General features: G+C 39.0%; 1 protein-coding gene and 1 long non-coding RNA gene across 2 annotated transcripts in view; both read left to right on the top strand.

Moving 5' to 3' along the window:
• Window positions 1–3,598: 3,598 nt before the first annotated feature.
• Window positions 3,599–5,096, top strand: LOC140501817 (uncharacterized). Its single transcript, XR_011966368.1, has 2 exons — window positions 3,599–3,688; window positions 4,988–5,096. It is a non-coding gene; the product is annotated as an uncharacterized lncRNA (long non-coding RNA).
• A 1,892-nt stretch (window positions 5,097–6,988) lies between these two features.
• WDR70 (WD repeat domain 70) overlaps window positions 6,989–17,164 on the top strand; it is a 342,319-nt gene continuing 332,143 nt past the window's right edge. The window contains exons 1-4 of the mRNA XM_072605789.1: window positions 6,989–7,112; window positions 7,204–7,263; window positions 9,540–9,623; window positions 15,386–15,506. Of these exons, the coding sequence (XP_072461890.1) occupies window positions 7,088–7,112; window positions 7,204–7,263; window positions 9,540–9,623; window positions 15,386–15,506 (290 nt within the window). The 5' untranslated portion in view covers window positions 6,989–7,087. The remainder of the gene's footprint in view (window positions 7,113–7,203; window positions 7,264–9,539; window positions 9,624–15,385; window positions 15,507–17,164) is intronic.

The raw sequence follows: 17,164 nt of genomic DNA, 5'->3' as shown, positions 1-17,164 counted from the left end.
AGAGAGCTCCAAGCATGGGAGATAGTGGAAATGCCTGGAGCTGAGAGGTGGAATGTCTCATTGGAAGAACAACAACGAAGCAAATGTCACTAGATCTCAGAAAGAGTGGAGGGGAGCGTCACAGGTGAAACTGAACAAAAGGATAAACTGAGGCAGTTCTCCAAGCAAGATAACCTTCAGTGGCTAGGTCCATAAATGGGTCAATGATTTGCTTCCATTTATGCCGAAGACCCCAAACAAAAGAAAAGTTCCCCTTTTATAGGTTATGAGGAGTACCGAACAAAGAAAAGAACAGAGTAGGTGACATCATAGAATTGAGGGCAACATGATTGGTTACAGAGCTGAGGCGCAGGGAGCAGCATTAATTGGAAGTTTGATAACAGGGGCTAGCAATAATTCCTTGCTCCTGAACTGAGACTAAAAATGCTCATTGCTTAAGTCCAGGTGCAAATAGTGGGCCAGACTTTTGAACACCAAACCAGGCATTTCTGAAGAATAACTCGGTGATGTAAAGATATTAGACCCAACTCCCTTAAGTTCACAAACATTCTCCTAAGGTCAGCTAAATTCCTTGAGGCAAGAATAGATCAGTGATTAGTAGAACTGGATTTTTTAACTTAACCCATTATAGAAAGCTGAATTCTGAACCAAGTTAAAGGACAAAATCAATTAATTTTAAAAAGAATCAATAAATAAATCATACAGGATCAATCTTAATCTTCTCAGGAGTAAGGTGAGAGAAGGAAGGAAAGGGTCATGCTATAAAGGGTTTTAACATCTGAATGGAAGAGTTTATATTTGATCTTATAGGTGACAGGGGAAGCACTGACCATATCTCAGGCCTGTCTTTTAGGAAGATCATTTTGACAGCTGAATGGAGGATGGATTGGGTTGGGGAAAGATTTGAAGTTTGAGAGATGATCTAGAAAGCTATTGCAATATTCCAGTTGTGAGGTGATAAGGGTCTGTAGCAGAGAGAGACAGAAGCATATATTAGAGCTATTATGAAAGTGGAATTGACAGGACTTCCAAACAGATTGGGGGTGAGGATAATGATAGTAATAAGGAATTTGGGGAGAAGGAAGGGTTTGAGGGAAGCATAATGAGTTCAGTTTTGAACATGTTGAGTTTAAGATGTTTATGAGACAACTAGTTTGAGATGTCCAGTAGAAAGTTGGAGGTCAGGAGAGAAATTAAGTTAAAATAGATATCAGAATCATCTGAATAGAGATTGATATTTGAATCCTTGGAAGCTGATGAGATCACCAAAAGAAATAATACTGAAGAAGAGAACTTAGGATAGAGCCTTGGGGAACATCCACAATTTGGGGGCATTACCTGAATGAAGATAAAGCAAAGGAGACTGAAAAAGAGCAGTCAGACAGACAGGAGAAAAATGGGATAGGACATTGTCATGAAAACCTAGAGAGAAAAGAGTATCAAGGAAAAGAAGGTGACCCATAAGTTAAGGGCTACAGAAAGCTCAAGAAGGATGAGGATCAAGAAAAGGGCATTAGATTTGGAAATACATGGACTACACTCTGATGCCAAACCATTCGACAGTGCGAATGACTCTTATGATGAGCACTGCCTTTCCCAGGTTTTCAGTAGCTGTGGCTGTGGAAGATGGAAGACATGGGGGTTTGTAGCACCTCCAGTAGCACTTGTCAAGGCTTATCTTTACAGGGGTTACTTCCCTGAATGGTGGCTGTGGAAGCTGGACTAGAAGCAGGACAAGTGATCTGGGGCAGCTATGTGCTGCTATGACTAGGGATTGTGGGCTCATCTGCCACTTGGCAGCAATTGGTCATTGGTAGTGGTGGTGGAAAGGATGTTGAGCCTTTTGTCCCCAAGTGCTGTTCACCTTGATAATGACTGTGGGGAGTGAACTGGAAATCTCTATTCTCCAGAAAAGAGAGAGTACACAGAACAAAAGGTGGTCAATAGTGTTTTAAGGCAACAGATAGGTCAAGCAGAGTGAGGACTAATAAAAGATAATCAGATTTGGCAATGAAGACATCACTAATAACTTTGGAAAGAGCAGTTGAATTGAGAGATGAGTTCAGAAGTCATATTGCAAAGGGTTGAGGAGTTAGTGAGAGAAGTAGAGGAAGTTAGTATAGATAACTTTTTCTAGGGGTTTGGTAGAGGAAAGGAGGAAAGCTATAGGAGAATGGTTTGAAGGGATAATACAGTCTAGTGAAGGCAATGGGGAGGAAATGAATAGATTGAGGACTCTGAAGTCAAGGACTATCTTTTGCCTCTTTTTGTATTCATAGTGCTTAGTACAGTGTCTAGCACACAGTAGAAGCTTAATAAATGTTTACTGATAGTAAATGTTGTTCAGTCACGTCTGACTCTGTGATTCCATTTGGGGTTTTGTTGGCAAAGATACTGGAATGGCTTGCCATTTCCTTCTTCTTTTGCAGATGAGGTAACTGAGACAAACCAGGTTAAGCAACTTGCCCATGATCACATAGCTTGTAAGTATCTGAGGCCAGATTTGAACTCAGGAAGATGAGTCTTCCTGACTCTGGGTTCAGCGTTTTATCCATTATGCTGCCTAGCTGCCCCGTGTTCTACTGAGGAATGTAATTTGTGAAAGCTTACCTACTCCCTAGTAATACTATCATTGAGGATGCCCTCAATATGAATGTAGATTCTTTACACGAAAGTTTTTATATAGAAGGCAAAGGAGGCATACATGTTAGTAGCAGTTGATAGTCCTTTGGCTTCCCTTTTTTGCATTAATAATGTCTATGATTTTGTTCCACTACTTTTCTCTCTGTTGGATATTCTGTGGATCAGTTCCGTAGTTGTGATAATTTTGTCACGTCTAAAAATGTAGATGTTCTGCAGGTACACTTTGTATTTGAGTTGCTTTTCTTGTCTTTGCTTTCTTCAGTCATTTCTATTTCCTTGATTAAGTGCATCTGGATCTGTGGTGTTGAGTCCAAATGTGGTAGCTCCATTGTATTTGATGGTGAAAAAAAATTGTTATAAAACTGCCAATTTTTTCCATTTTCCTTCTTGTTTCCCTTCCATTTTGATCTTCAAATATCTGTGGAATGACTTTACTTGGTTGCATCTGTTGGCAAGCTGTCTTTAGTTTTACACTGCATTGCTCCCCTTTTTCATGATGCGATACTGCTCATAAAATTCTATGATCCTTCTTCATAAGATTTTATAAGAGAGTTTATAATCTAAACTTGTCTTGCCCTTGGTTATTGCATCTCTCTACTAGGTAAGCAAGTTTGCTAATGAAGGTGTTTTTAAGGGCTCTTTTGGTTTTCCTTTTATTGCAATTGATTAATACTAGTGAAACTTTAGTATGGCATTATTGTAATATGTGTATATATACTTTTTGTTGTCTATATCCTATTTTTTATTATCAGTAATAATCCTAGACAAAGCTGTTTATATTTGTTGCCTCCACTTCTCACCATTTATATGCTGGTCAGTTGAAACTCTTGTCTCCAAAGTTACTAATGATTTCTTAATTGCTGAATTTGATGCCTTTTTCTCATTTTTCATTCTTCTTGACCTCTATGTTGACTTCCTTTCCTCCAGGATATTCTCTGAGTTTCTCCGATACTGCTGTCTCCTGGTTCTTCCCCTTCCTTTTTGACTATTCCTTCACGGTCTCCTTTGCTGGATGTTTTTCCATTATCTTGGCATCAAACTACAGGTAAGTCCCAAGGCTTTGTGTTGGGTTTTCTTCTCTCCTCTCTGTACTTTCTGATTTGGTGATCTCATCAGCTCTCATGGGTTCAATCATCATCTCTATTATCTTTTATTTCTTAATTAAATGCCTTGCAATTGGAGTCTGAGACAAGTAGGTGGCACAGTGGCTAGAGTCCTGGACTTTGGAAGGGGTTAAGAAGATCTGATAATTACTAGCTGTGTATCTATTGTTGGGCAAATCACAACCTGTTTCCTCTGTAAAACTGCTCCCATCTCCCATGATTGTTGTAAGAATCAAATGAGATAATATACGTAAGGGAAGTATACAAATGGCACTATATAATTGCTGAAGGCTCTACATAAATACTAGCTGTTATTATGGCTCTCATGGTCAGTGAATAGAACAGAGTGTTGGCCAGGCCCCGTTGGGATTTGTGTAAGTTATAATAAAAACATCACATACTGATCCTGGAAAAAGTAGCAAAAAGTAGCAGAGCCAGAGGCTTTAGGAAAACTCAAGGGACTCATTCCCACTTCCCCCACTGAGTTCCTAAACATACTTCTAAGTTTAACTCAAATGTCATCTCTTGCATTATGTCATTCTTGAATGTCCTCCCCTCTTAGACCTCACAGATACTTTTACTTTTAGTTATCATGTAATATTGTGCACTTTTCAAAAGTAATCTGGTCTATTCCCTCCTTTCTTTTCACTTACGTGCCTGACTCATTATCCAGTTGAAACATATGTCCAGAATGAGATGCACTGATAGACAAGCTGCAAAGGTTACTGATTCATTTGCCTTTTGTAGCCAGGACAGCAGGCTCTCGTTTTTTTCCTGAGGACAGTGAGGCTGAAGTTTTTTGAGGTATTATGAATTAAATTTAGGACTTCTGCAGTATCTCAGGACTTTGATGTGAAACAGGTGCATCTGGAGGACTGCATTATTTATAGGGTACCACAGTTGATTTGGACTCAGCGCTAGACACTCTTCATGACAACAGAAATACCTTTCATGAGCATACGTCTCTCTCTTTCATGTCTTGGTTCATATTAATAACCATGGCATCATTGAACACTATTTCTGTTGTATCTTTTGAGGAATATAGTGTAATTTTAACATATGTATGACAGATCTCTTGTTTGAAGAAAGCCTTAAAGCAGCATTTTATTCTATGGAATCAAATGCTTTTTCTGTGGTCGACAAACAATAGGATCTCATATTTTTTGTTAGTCAATTGCATACTTGTAAAGATGTGATATACTATAGATTGATTTGTAAAACCTTGTTTATTCATTTTTCAGATTATTTTCACTTCATCAAATATGTTTCCTATTGTCTCTGTACCTACTCTGGGTGGTCTTTTACTCCTAAAGATGCTTAATAAATGGTGAATGTGCTAGTATCAACCAACTTTGTGTGTCTGTATCCCTTTTTGAACTTCTTTCTCTTGGATCAAGAAAGTACCTATGTTGAAAGAAAAGGTGTAGGAAGTAGATGATTATGACAATTTTCCCTATTTCACAATTTTACCCAGAGGTAGGCCTCAGAAACACTATTAGCATGGTTATTTTACCTTTCCAGGAAGGATCAGTCATTAAATCTATATACAGACTAAAGCAACTCAGAACCTATCTGTGCTTCAGGTTTTTCTGTTATCAAATATTTTCACATACTTCTAGTGAAACTCAAGTTGAATAGTGGTTTTCAGGCCCAGCAGAAAGTGATCTTTCTCATATGACTTGTTGGTGTTCTTACCTCTCCCAAGGCACTTTTCTTATTCAAATTTGTACTTGTATCATTCGCAGTTCAGCCTTTTCAGTTGTGTCCAGCTCTTTGTGACCTCATATTAGAGTTATCTTGGCACAGATCCTGGAGTGGATTTATATCACATCTTTTATCTTTGTATTACCCTCATTCCCTAATACAGTGCTTATTATATAACACTTAACACATGTTCTGAATGAGTAAATTAAGAAAAATCCTCTGAAATACTGACCCCTTTTTAAAGTGAAATGTAAATTCAAAATGTTATTATCATTAACAATCCAAACGAACGTGATTTAATGGAAAAGGTATTTGGAATAACTGAACCTTGTTCTAATTGAGCTCATCCAATTACGTGACTTAATACAAATTAAGTCACTTCTTGGAGTCTTGGTTTCCTCACCTGCAAAATACATACGACCATGCTTGTACTGCTTCCCTTGAAGGCTTAGGAGTTTTTTAGAAAATAAAGCTATTTATTTGCACATTATTGTCATTTTAAATAATATGATCCTGAAGAAGCTGTGTTAGAGTGGAAAAAGAACAGGCAGTTGAGTCAGAAGACCTAGATTGAAGACCTCTCTCTGCTGCATCCTAGACATGTGACCCTGGACAGGTCCCTTAACCTGCCAGTGCCCTAGGCAGAGCCCTCTAAGACCAGTGCTCACCACTGTCACTCATGCCCTCTTGGCTTCTGCCTGGACTGCTGCAAAGGCCTCCGAAATCTGCTCCTCCCCAGGAACGCCTTCCATGCTGATCCATCCTCCCTGTACTGGGAATGTCTGGACATATTCATCTCCTTACTTAATAAGCACCTACTATGTGCCCAGGATTGTGCTAAGAGCTAGGGACACAAATAAGAAAGACGGTTCTTCCAGTGTCAGGGGAGTGGGTGGGGGTGGACAATACACAAAAGGAAGCTGAAAAGGAAGGGGTTCCAGTGGTGGGGGACTGAAGATGATATCAAGGACAACAGCTGGTAAATGAAAACATAAACTCTTCTCTTTGGCTTTTAAAGCCCTTCACAACCTAATCCAAACCCATTTTTCCAGCCTTTTATAACTGACTCTCCTTCTTGCACTCTACATCCAGAAGTTCTTGCAGCTCCTTAGGAGCCACTTTCCCATCGCCGCGCCTTTGCCCTGGAAGTACCCCTTGCTTGGAGCACCATTCCTTCCTTCCCTCCGCCTCATGGAAGCCCCCTTACTGCCTTCAAGTCTCAGACTGATGGATGACTCTTTCCCTTTCCCCTTACCCCCATACCCGCATACTACTTAAAATTCATTCTTCATATACTTATACATGTAGGAACAAGCTGGCTCCAGGAAAAGAACGTCAGCTCCCTGAGGGCAGGAGGTCGTTCCCGGCGGCTTCCCCGTCCCAGAGCCCAGCACACCGCCCCGAGCTACGGAAATCCGCCCGGCGCACGCTCCGTTACTCGCCATTCCCGGCAGGCGGCGCTGTGGCCGGAGCCGCAGGTCTCCTCCTCCGGCCCGGCGCGTCGTCTCTCGTTGGCGGCGGCGCCATTTCCTGTTTTGTGGCGACGCTTCCGCCCGGCTGCGAAGACGCTTCCGCCCGGGTTCGCCGAGCCGGGCGAGCGTGGAGGGTTTAGGTCCGTGCCTGTCCCGGGAGCCGGCATGGAGACCTCGACGGGCGGTGACGGTGGGTTCGGGCTCCGGGCGGGGGCCGGGGCGGTCCGGGACCCACAGAGCAGCCCTGACGAAGCTCCCTTCTCTTTCCTCCTGCCTCACAGGCCCCGACGCGCCGGCGGCCGATCCGGAGCTGGCTTCCACCATGGGCTTCACCGGCTTTGGTGAGTTCGGGGGCGCCGGGCGGGGGGCTGCAGGAGCCCCGGGAGAGCCCAGGACCCCCAGGCTAGCCCCGACTCCTCCGCGGGGAGTGGGGGTCACCCATCCGCGGCCGTAGCGCGGCCCCCAGGCCTACCCCCTGACAGCTGGGCGCTGCTGCCCCTTCTCTGGCCAGGGGCTCGGGAGACCTGGGAGGAGGGTCCGGGAGGAGGGGGAGAGGAGCAGGGGAGGGTGCAGGAGGAGGGGGAGGGAGCAGGAAGAGGGGGAGGGAGCAGGAGGAGGGGGAGGGGAGCAGGGGAGGGTGCAGGAGGAGGGGGAGAGGAGCAGGGGAGGGTGCAGGAGGAGGGGGAGGGAGCAGGAAGAGGGGGAGGGGAGCAGGGGAGGGAGCAGGAGGAGGGGGAGGGAGCAGGAGGAGGGGGAGGGGAGCAGGGGAGGGTGCAGGAGGAGGGGGAGAGGGGCGTGAGGGGGAGGGGTGGAGGCTGCGGAATGGGGTACAGGGGAGCAGGGGAGCGCAGCAGGAAGCAGAGGCTGATGAAGTTTCTTTGTATTCAGGGTCTTAGGTCAGAAAAGGTTTCGCAGAGCCCGGTACTAACTGGAGATGGACATTGGTCCCTGCGGGGAATAAATAGGAACTCTGAAGTATAGGTACTTGGCCCAAGGCATCTCTGTGAGGAGAACTGCAACAGTGGGATGGATTGCTGCTCTGACCTCATCCCTTACTGGTCATAAAGGGAAATGCGTGTTTACAATGAGTGCATGTTGGACATCAACCAACAAATGCTTATTATTTATTTTTAGCATTCGCGTAAAAAACATTTAGTTCTAAATTGTCTCCTTCCCTTGCTCCTCTACCACCCCTTAAGAAGGCAAACAGTATTAATTATACGTGTGAAGTGATGCCAAACATCTTTCCGTATTAGCCATCAACAAACATTAAGAGCCTGCTGTGCTAAGCACTTTGCTAGATGCTGGGGATACACACACACATGCTTAAATAAATGTATATGTATATATGTGTATACATGTAAATGTACATGTATTCCTAACAGTCCGGAGAGTTTAAGATTCCATCTATCACCCCCTTTTTTATGCAACAGATGTGAATTCCACATCCAAACATCCTTGTTTGGATACACATGTATGTGTGTATGCATGCCATTGTACCTAAAAGTGTCTAAGAAAAGATGAGAAAGCAATGCTGCTTTATGGTTATGGTATTGTGTTTGGAGCCATGCATCGGGTAAGAGGTTGCGCTGGATGATTTCTGTAGTTCCCTTTACCTCTAAAGGGCTGTGATTGAATAACTGGTAAGTTCTGTAGTATTTGTGCATCAATATTGACTACTTCCATACGACAGCACTGTCATTTGTATTAGTCCTGTGGTTTCGGTGGTATAAGGAACTCGCAGCAAGGAAACACCTTCCACCTGCTTTGCACATTTATAGTCTTAGATGTTGGCTTAAGGTATTGAGACGTTAAATGATCAGAGTCACACAGCCAGTATACGTCACAGGTGCATCTTGAGCCTGTGTCTTCTTGACCGTTTCGTGTTGCATCTCTTACTTTTGGTGCTTTGGCTACTACCATCGCCACCTCCCGCTACCACCTGTGTTTTCTGAATACTGCAAAATTGCACAAGGAAAAAGAATATTTTCCAGTGCACCTGTATGTAGCATGTAAAACAGAAATGGATATCCATAATAGAAGGTATTTTGCCAAAAGATGGTTTTTGTTTCTAACTCACCTCCTATCCTCCCTATTTTTGTTTACCCGTGTGAGGTCTGAAGCCTCAGAATATGTGTGAACAGCATTGATAACTGATATAGAGCACCTTAAAGTACGTTCGGGTACTTGACATACATATATCTCATTTGAGCAGTATAACAACACTTGGAAGTTGGTAGTTGGCTATTATTTTATATGGGCTTAGGCTATTTTTTGGCTTAGTTCACATCTTTGGAAAATGGTACTCAGGGGAGTGGTTCTTAAGTTCTTTAATTCAGAGATAACATTGCTGCTTTCCCTCTTCTCACCCTTAGAACATACATACAGACAGACAGACAGACAGACACAGAGTTACCTTCCCCATTCTCCTCCCACAACAGGATCAGATTTTTAGGTTAAAGTGATAACTGGAGGCTCGAGGGTCATCTGTTGTGCATTGAACATTTTGTTGTGATATGTTGTGGTCATCCTGTACTTTGCTGTAAATTAGACTAATCAAAAATTTTATTCGCTGTGCAGTATCAACTCTCTCTGTCATCCATCCCCGCCATTTTAGGAAAGAAAGCCAGGACATTTGACTTGGAAGCCATGTTTGAGCAAACCCGAAGAACAGCTGTGGAAAGAAGTAGAAAAGTTTTGGGTAAGTTTAGATACCTGCATTTACATTTGTTTTAAGTTAAATGTTTAGGTTGCATAATAGTATAAGGGTACTATTAAATACTTTAAAAACAATTTTTTTTAATAAATTTATTTTTAGTTTTCAACATTCACTTCAGTAAGATTTGGAGTTCCAATTTTTCTCCCCATCTTTCCCCTTCACCTTCCCTAAGATGGCATGCAATTGATATAGGCTCTTTATTCATATTGAACCTGTTTTTGTATTAGTCATGTTGTAAAGAAGCATTAGAACCAATGGGACAAACTACCAGAAAGAAGAAACAAACAAACAAAAAAGAGAACAAATAATATCTTTCAGTCTGTATTCAGACTCCATAGTTCTTTTTCTGGATTTTCCATCATGAGTCATTAGATCCTTGCATTGCTAAGAAGAGATGAGTCCATCAAAGTTAGCCATCACACGTTGTGGCTGTTACTGTGTACGGTGTTCTCCTGGTTCTGCTCGCTTCACTCAGCATCAGTTCCTGCAAGTCTTTACAGGTTTTTCTGAAGTTCGCTTGCTCATCATTTCTTATAGCACAATAGTATTCCATTACATTCATATACCACAACTTATTTAGCCATTCTCCAACTGACGGGCATCCTCTCAATTCCTTGCCACCACAAAAAGAGCTGCTGTAAATATTTCTTGTACATGTGGGTCCTTTTCTCATTTGTATGATTTCTTTGGGATACAGCTCTAGAAGTGGTATTGTTGGATTAAAGGGTATGCTCAGTTTTATAGACCTTTGGGCCCAGAATGGCTGGATCAGTTCACAACTCCACCAACAATGTATTAGTGTTCCAATTTTCCCACATCTTTTCCAGCGTTTATCATTTTCCCTGTTTTTTCATGTTAGCCATAAAAATGTTTTATGGCTAGTTTTATTTCTAGTTTTAAAGCTGTATTATGTAATATTTTTTCTTGAACAAATGTATATGATTTTTAAGCTTCTGTAATATTTCAATTTCAGTAATCTCAATAGTTGTAAATACTCCTGCCACCAAGACAAAGGACAAACCAGCTGCAGCTTCTCATCTTGTGTGATTGTCATCTATAACCTGCTATAAATCCTTTATACAGGACCTACTGTGTGCATACTTGAGATGTTATTGCTCTAAATTATTATTCTGGTTCTTTTGATATTCCCTGGTAGTTGTTTTAAGACTTGTGTGCTGTCCTCCTGTGTTTAGAGTACAAGTTCATTTGCAAATCACTAAGGATGGCAGAAGATTATTGGAACTCTCACCTCTAATAGTACTCCAAAATACTCCAATACTCCAAAATAGTAAAAAACAGTGGAAGCAATGTGAACTTGGAAAAGGTTGGCTTGTGACAGACCATTTCACAGTCACTTTTAAAAAATATGATAAAAATTGCAATTGAACAGAAGATGGAAATCTGACCAAATTTTCCATTATTGAATGCTCACTACTTACTGGCATTTTAAAGTGTGCTTTTATGGGTTCTCCAGGACTTTTAACTTCATTGATGAATTAATTGATCAACTCCAGTGGGAGATGTAAATTGATCAAAGAGTTAAAGGATATCAGTTTCAGTCTCCCCAAAGCTTCAACTATTTATAAATCTAGCAACAACATGGTGAAAGTCTTTGTTTATCTGAAGCCCTGGAAACGGTGAATTTTATTGTTTTATTCTATGTTTGCCATTTGCATTCAGTATGGTACCTTACCCTTTTAATTTGCATTCTCTATTTAGTAGAAGGTAAATATTTTAATTATTTAGAAACAATTTATGTATTTCCTCTTCCTAAAATTGTCTTTTGGCTATTTCTTCATTTGGGAATGGATATTATAGCAGATTTTTATCAGATCTAGTTTCAGTTAGTTTTCCTTTTAGCCTTATGGAGTAGTCCATTGATATTTTGATTAATAATTACATCTTGCTTGATGAGCTCATCATCTCCCATGGGTTTAGTTGTCATTTCTGTGCAGATGATTGCTAGATTGATATATCCAGTTCTAACCTTTTTGCTGAATGTTAGTCCCACATCACCAAATGGTCTCTTGGACATCTTGAATTGAAAGTATTGTAGGCATCTTAAACTCCTCATGTCCAAAATAGAACACATTATCTTTTCCTCTGCCCTATAACCCTCCTCCCCTTTCAGTTTTCCTATTACAGTTGAGAACTGGAAACTAAGAGGATATTCATCCTTTAGGGAATGACTGAGCAAATTGTGGTTTGTGAATCTGATGGAATGTAATTATGCTGCAAAAATGAAGAAAGAGATGGTTTCAGAGAAACTTGGGAAGACTTGTGTAGACTGATAGAGAATGAAATGAACAGAACTAGGGGAACAGTTTATAAAATAACGTTATACATTGTCATACAACTATGTGTGACCTCTCCATGCCCATGGCAACTAAGACTACACATGACATGCTTCTAACCAGAAAAAAAGACAGTATCCTGGAGTCACACCGTTGAGCACCTCACCATCCTGCAGGTCATCCAGGCCCACAAACCTTAGTGTAGTCTTAGATTTCTGTCTTGCTCATATAGACTCCTTCTCGTTCAGTGTTTTGTCAGGTGTTGTCATTTTCTTTTTGGGGTTTCTGTTGGGATGATTGGTGGATTCTTTCTATTTTACTTTGTTGTCCTCTGGTTCTAATTGATGTGTGCAGTTTTAATTTACTGTTTCTTAAAATATAATATATAAGCTTAAAATATAATGTCTAAGTTATTCTTAAATTATTTCTCCTTGATCCGTTTTCCTGGTTGTTTTTGATACCAGATATTTTAAATTTTTGATTTTTTTCAGTCCTTTGATTTTATTCAAATTTTTTGTTATCATGAAGTCGTTGATTTCTTTTTGCATTGGTTTTATTAAAAAGAAAAAATATAAATCCTTATATGTCTTATTCTCTACTATGAGTCTTTTACGTAAGTAGCCTGTTTCATCATCATTACAGTCATCAGAGTTCCTAAGATTTTCAGAGTTATTTGTCTTTATATTATTGTTGTCATTGTATTCATTATTCAGATTTTATTTACTCTATATCAGTTCATACAAATCTTCCTAAGTTTTTCTGAAACCATTCTCTTACTTGTGTCTTATAGCACATCTCACTTTATCTGAGAATTTGTTCACCCCTCCCCTAATTTACTTCCGTAGTTTCCAGTTCTTTGCCACCTCCAAAAGAGGCAAATATTTTTGTACATCCTTTTGTAGAGTTTGTTTTGCTTAGGACTAATTGCTTCCTTAATCCAACCTCCTTCTAATTTTCCTTCTCCCTTTTCCCCTTTTCCTCCATTCCCTTTTGAGTGACATATTCTATCCAAGTAGGGTTCAGAGAGGACATACGTATCATCTCCCTATAGTAGAATGTAAGCAGTTTATTTGTGTTTAGTCCTTCAGCATTGTTCATTTATGTTTACCTTTTTAGACTTCTCATAACATTGTGTTTTCACTTCAGAATTTCTACATAGCTTCTGCTTTTCATCATGAATGCTTGAAATCCTTTATTTCATTATTTCATTTTCTCCTATAGGATTATTCTCAGTTTTGTTAGGGATATCCTTCTTTGCTGTTAAATCATAGCTGTGTTGGAGTCAGCTTATATCTGCTTGTGAAAACTGATTGAAATTTTCAGTGTAAGCGCTTACATCTCGGAAATCAGCAAATACTACAAATGAATACTTGACTTATTATTTTGTTGATTATTTAGACTTAAGAAGGTGATGAAGAAAATGTTACTAATGTAGATTAAATTTAAAAATGTGTCATGTGTACATTTTTTCTTCTGGTGAGGGCTAATTATTAAACATTTACCAGTCTACCATACTGTAAACTTTTGTACTTTGCCTTCTAGAATATTATATATCAAGGTCTCTATTCCTCCATTGTCAGGACTGCTAAATTGTGGAAGATCTGGACTTTGGCTGTAATTTCTTTGAGTTTTGATTTGGGGGTTTCTGTCAGAAGGTGACCACTGAATTCTCTATCTATTTATCCTCTGGTTCTGAGAGATCTGGACAGTTCTCTTTTCAGATTTCTTAAAATGTCATGTCAAGGCTGTTTTGTTTTTTTTTAATCATGGCTTTTAGGTGCTCCATTAATCCTTAAATTTTTTTTTCTCAGTCTGTTTTCCAGGTCAGTTGTTTTTTACTATGGTGTTTTACATTTTCATTTGTTTTTTTTTCAGTCTTTTAACTATGTTTTTCATGTTCTTGTCTCATAGAGTTATTAGCTTCTGTTTTTTCCTTTCTAGTTTTCAGGGAGCTTTTTGCTTGGGCAAGGTTTTGTACTTCTTGTGCCAAGCTGTTATTTCCCTTTTCAGTTCTTCCATAGCCCTCATTTCTTTTAAGTTTTTTTTCTCAAGAGATCTCATTTCATTCATAATTCTTTAAAAACTCTCTGAGGAAAAAAAACCTAAACTCTTGCTTCATCTCTTCCAGGAATTTTTAGTTGACTTTTTTTTTTCAAGCTGTATTTTTCCTTTAAGCTTTGCTTATAGCTGTTTTTGGAATAATTTCTTCTTTTGGGTTTGTGTCTTGAGCATCTCTGGAACCATGATAGATTTTTCTTTTATTTTACTCTTTTTTCTGTCCTCCTTTGTCACTTCAGACTTTATGTTAGGACTGGCACTTGTGAAGGGAAAGACAGGGCTGGTCCTCTTGCTGCTTTCATGGCCTATTGAATGTTGTGTTATTCCACTGTCTTAGGGATAGCTTAGGCTCAGAAACCTGCAAGTTTTCATTGTTCACACAGTAGTGTGATCCTGGATCCCACCACTGACTACTGCCCCTGTCTAGGATAATCAGTGTAGCCTGTGCGTGGAGCACAGCAAAAACTGCCGCTGCTGTCTTTGTGGTGTTGATTCGGTGATTTATAAGAGTACGTAATTAATTGACCCTTCTACAATTTTATCTCATTATCTTTCACACAATTTAGCAGAAAAAGTTAAAATCCGTTATTGCCTAATCTGTAGGGACACTATTAAGTGGTTTGTGAAACTTGACACTGTCTTAAATTTTGTTAAGAACAACACACAATAAAAGTTATATAACTGATCATATTTTTTACTCAGTAATCTTGTTGCTCAGTCTGTGTCCTAAAGATGTCATTAAAGGGAAAAAAGGCCCTGTTCTCAAAATATTCAGCCCTATTTCACTTATGAGAGGAGACATTGCATAGTGGAATGAGCGTGGGACTTGGAGTTGGGGAGACCTGACTTGGCTTCTCTCTGAACCAGAGTTTTCACGTTTTCATCAGATGAGGGTGATATCGGCCAAAGCAAAGAAGTCTTATGGCTATTGTTATTTCAAGTGAAGTAGATGCAAAGTGCTCTGATAGATGTCAGCTGTTATTTTAACCAGTTGTAGAGTAGCTGAATAATGATTGTTTATTAGTCCATTGAAACACGGCAGAGACAAAGACAGTGGAAGGGAGTGTATAAAGTCTTAAGTGAAGTGATGGCAGAACTAGATCTGTGGAATTAGAATAATATTCACATGTGTATGTGTATATTCAGAACTTATGTAAATGCACAATGACTTTAGGTCAAATGGGTTTTTCATTTTATTAAAAGGCGTTCTATGGAATTTTTCTTTTTAATTACAACATTAGTATTTAAAATTTTAGAACTTTATTTGGAATTTTACCTTATTAGTATTTTGGGGTGTAAGTTAATTTTGAGAAAAACACTATATTTCCTATTTTTTTAATACCGAAATCTTTGAAGCCTAAGTATGAATTCTTTTTGTTTTTCTGTTTTTAGAAGCCAGAGAGAAAGAGGAAGAATTGCAGAAAGAGAGAGAATTGAGAAGGCAACATGAAGACAATGAATCAATACCTTCAGGCTCAAGTTTGACTAAACATCCTTCTCTATCAGCTTCCAGGTGCCTAGTTTACTAAGAAGGAATTATACAACATTTTCAGTTGTCTGATTATTTAATAAATTATCATAATATTACCGTTATTGTTTTGGTGATCAAAAGACAAATTTAAACCTGATTACCAAAAAGAACAAAAGTTTGCACATTTTTCTTGCTTTTAGACAAATTCAGAGTATATATTTCTGAGTCTAAGGCCATGAGAAATTATATCTGCTGTATTTTAAATAATTTGAATTTTCTTAATGTAGTCCAGATGTAGCATAGTATATTTATGCATTTTACTATGGAGTGCATTATTAGAAATTTAGCAAGAAATCTGTTGTTTCACATTTTTTTTGTCTAGTTTATTTTTCTCAGTATAATGTATGTTTTTTTGTCTCTTTTTCAGAAAATTTACATTTATGGTAACATTTTTGCTAGTTTGAAATGGGTAGTAGAAAATAATAAAAGAATAGACATCTTGTTACAATTTACTGATTTAAGGAAGATAAAAGATAAAAAATAGCCAATAAGGCTGTACATGTAATTTGAGGACATGTAGCTATAAAGAAACTTCCTTTTTCAGTAGTTCAGGAAAGATTTAGATGAATTCATCACAATTGAATTACAATATTAAAAGGAAAATATGAATTCCAACTATTGCTTCTAAACTTCTGAGTATGATTACTCTGTAAGGTAGCTTACATGCTTATCCAGAAATTGGTCCTTGGAGAGACAGGATATTGGATATTTCCGTGATGGAATTTACTGACATGCATTAAATTAGGCTGAATATATAAAATATGTAAGAAATATTTTATGGTGACATCACTTTGCTCTTGTACTTACTCATTCTTTCTCTTCTCTAAACCACCCCCTTAGTAAGTCATTTCCCAACTTGTGTCATTCTGCTTTACCTAGCTCTTTTCTATTCATGGTCTCTGACCTGTTTCCTTTTCATTCTTTTTCTCATTTCATTTATTTTTGTTGTTAACTTTTCTCCCCATTCATGTTGTATCTTTTAAGTGTTTCTAATATATTTGTCTTTAAGTCATACACTGTTGTAGGTATGTTGGTGTATGGGAATGTGTGCATGTGTGTTGTTTGTTACATACAGATATGCAAACGTTTTAGAGAATTTGCTGAATTATCATCAGAGCACATAGCAAGACATGAAACCAAGAATGCCAGGCACTTAAGGATCTGTAGGGTATCAGGGTAGAGTAGTCAGTCTCAGGATTTGGCAGGTGTAGGAGAGAAGCCCTTACATTGCCTCCCTCCTTGGCTTTGGGTTTATAGTCTAGGGACAGATGTCAAGGAAACTGATTGTCAGAAAACATCAGCCATGCCCTGTGTGTATGTAATTTTATGTGTGTGGATCTAGCTGTGATTTTAGGCCAATAACAATTGTTTTCAATATGTTTTTCCTTTGATTGTACCATATATAAGGAGACTGCATAAATTGAAACATCAATCGCATTTTATCTGTCTTTTACTTTTTTCTCCTAGAGCTGTCAGCTAGTATTAAAATGGAAAAAAAGGACCCTATTCCCCCTCTTCCCCCACCTCTTTTCTTCTCCTGTCTATCCTTTCCTAGAGTGTTATATTAGAAATGAGATTGTGAAAAGATAGGCAATGAAAAGGCAAAAATATTTTAAGTTTTTAGATAATTTGAATTTAAT

The sequence above is a fragment of the Notamacropus eugenii genome, chromosome 4 (genome assembly GCF_028372415.1).
Source record: "Notamacropus eugenii isolate mMacEug1 chromosome 4, mMacEug1.pri_v2, whole genome shotgun sequence".
Taxonomy (NCBI): domain Eukaryota; kingdom Metazoa; phylum Chordata; class Mammalia; order Diprotodontia; family Macropodidae; genus Notamacropus; species Notamacropus eugenii.
This window is presented reverse-complemented; position numbering and strand designations above follow the sequence as displayed.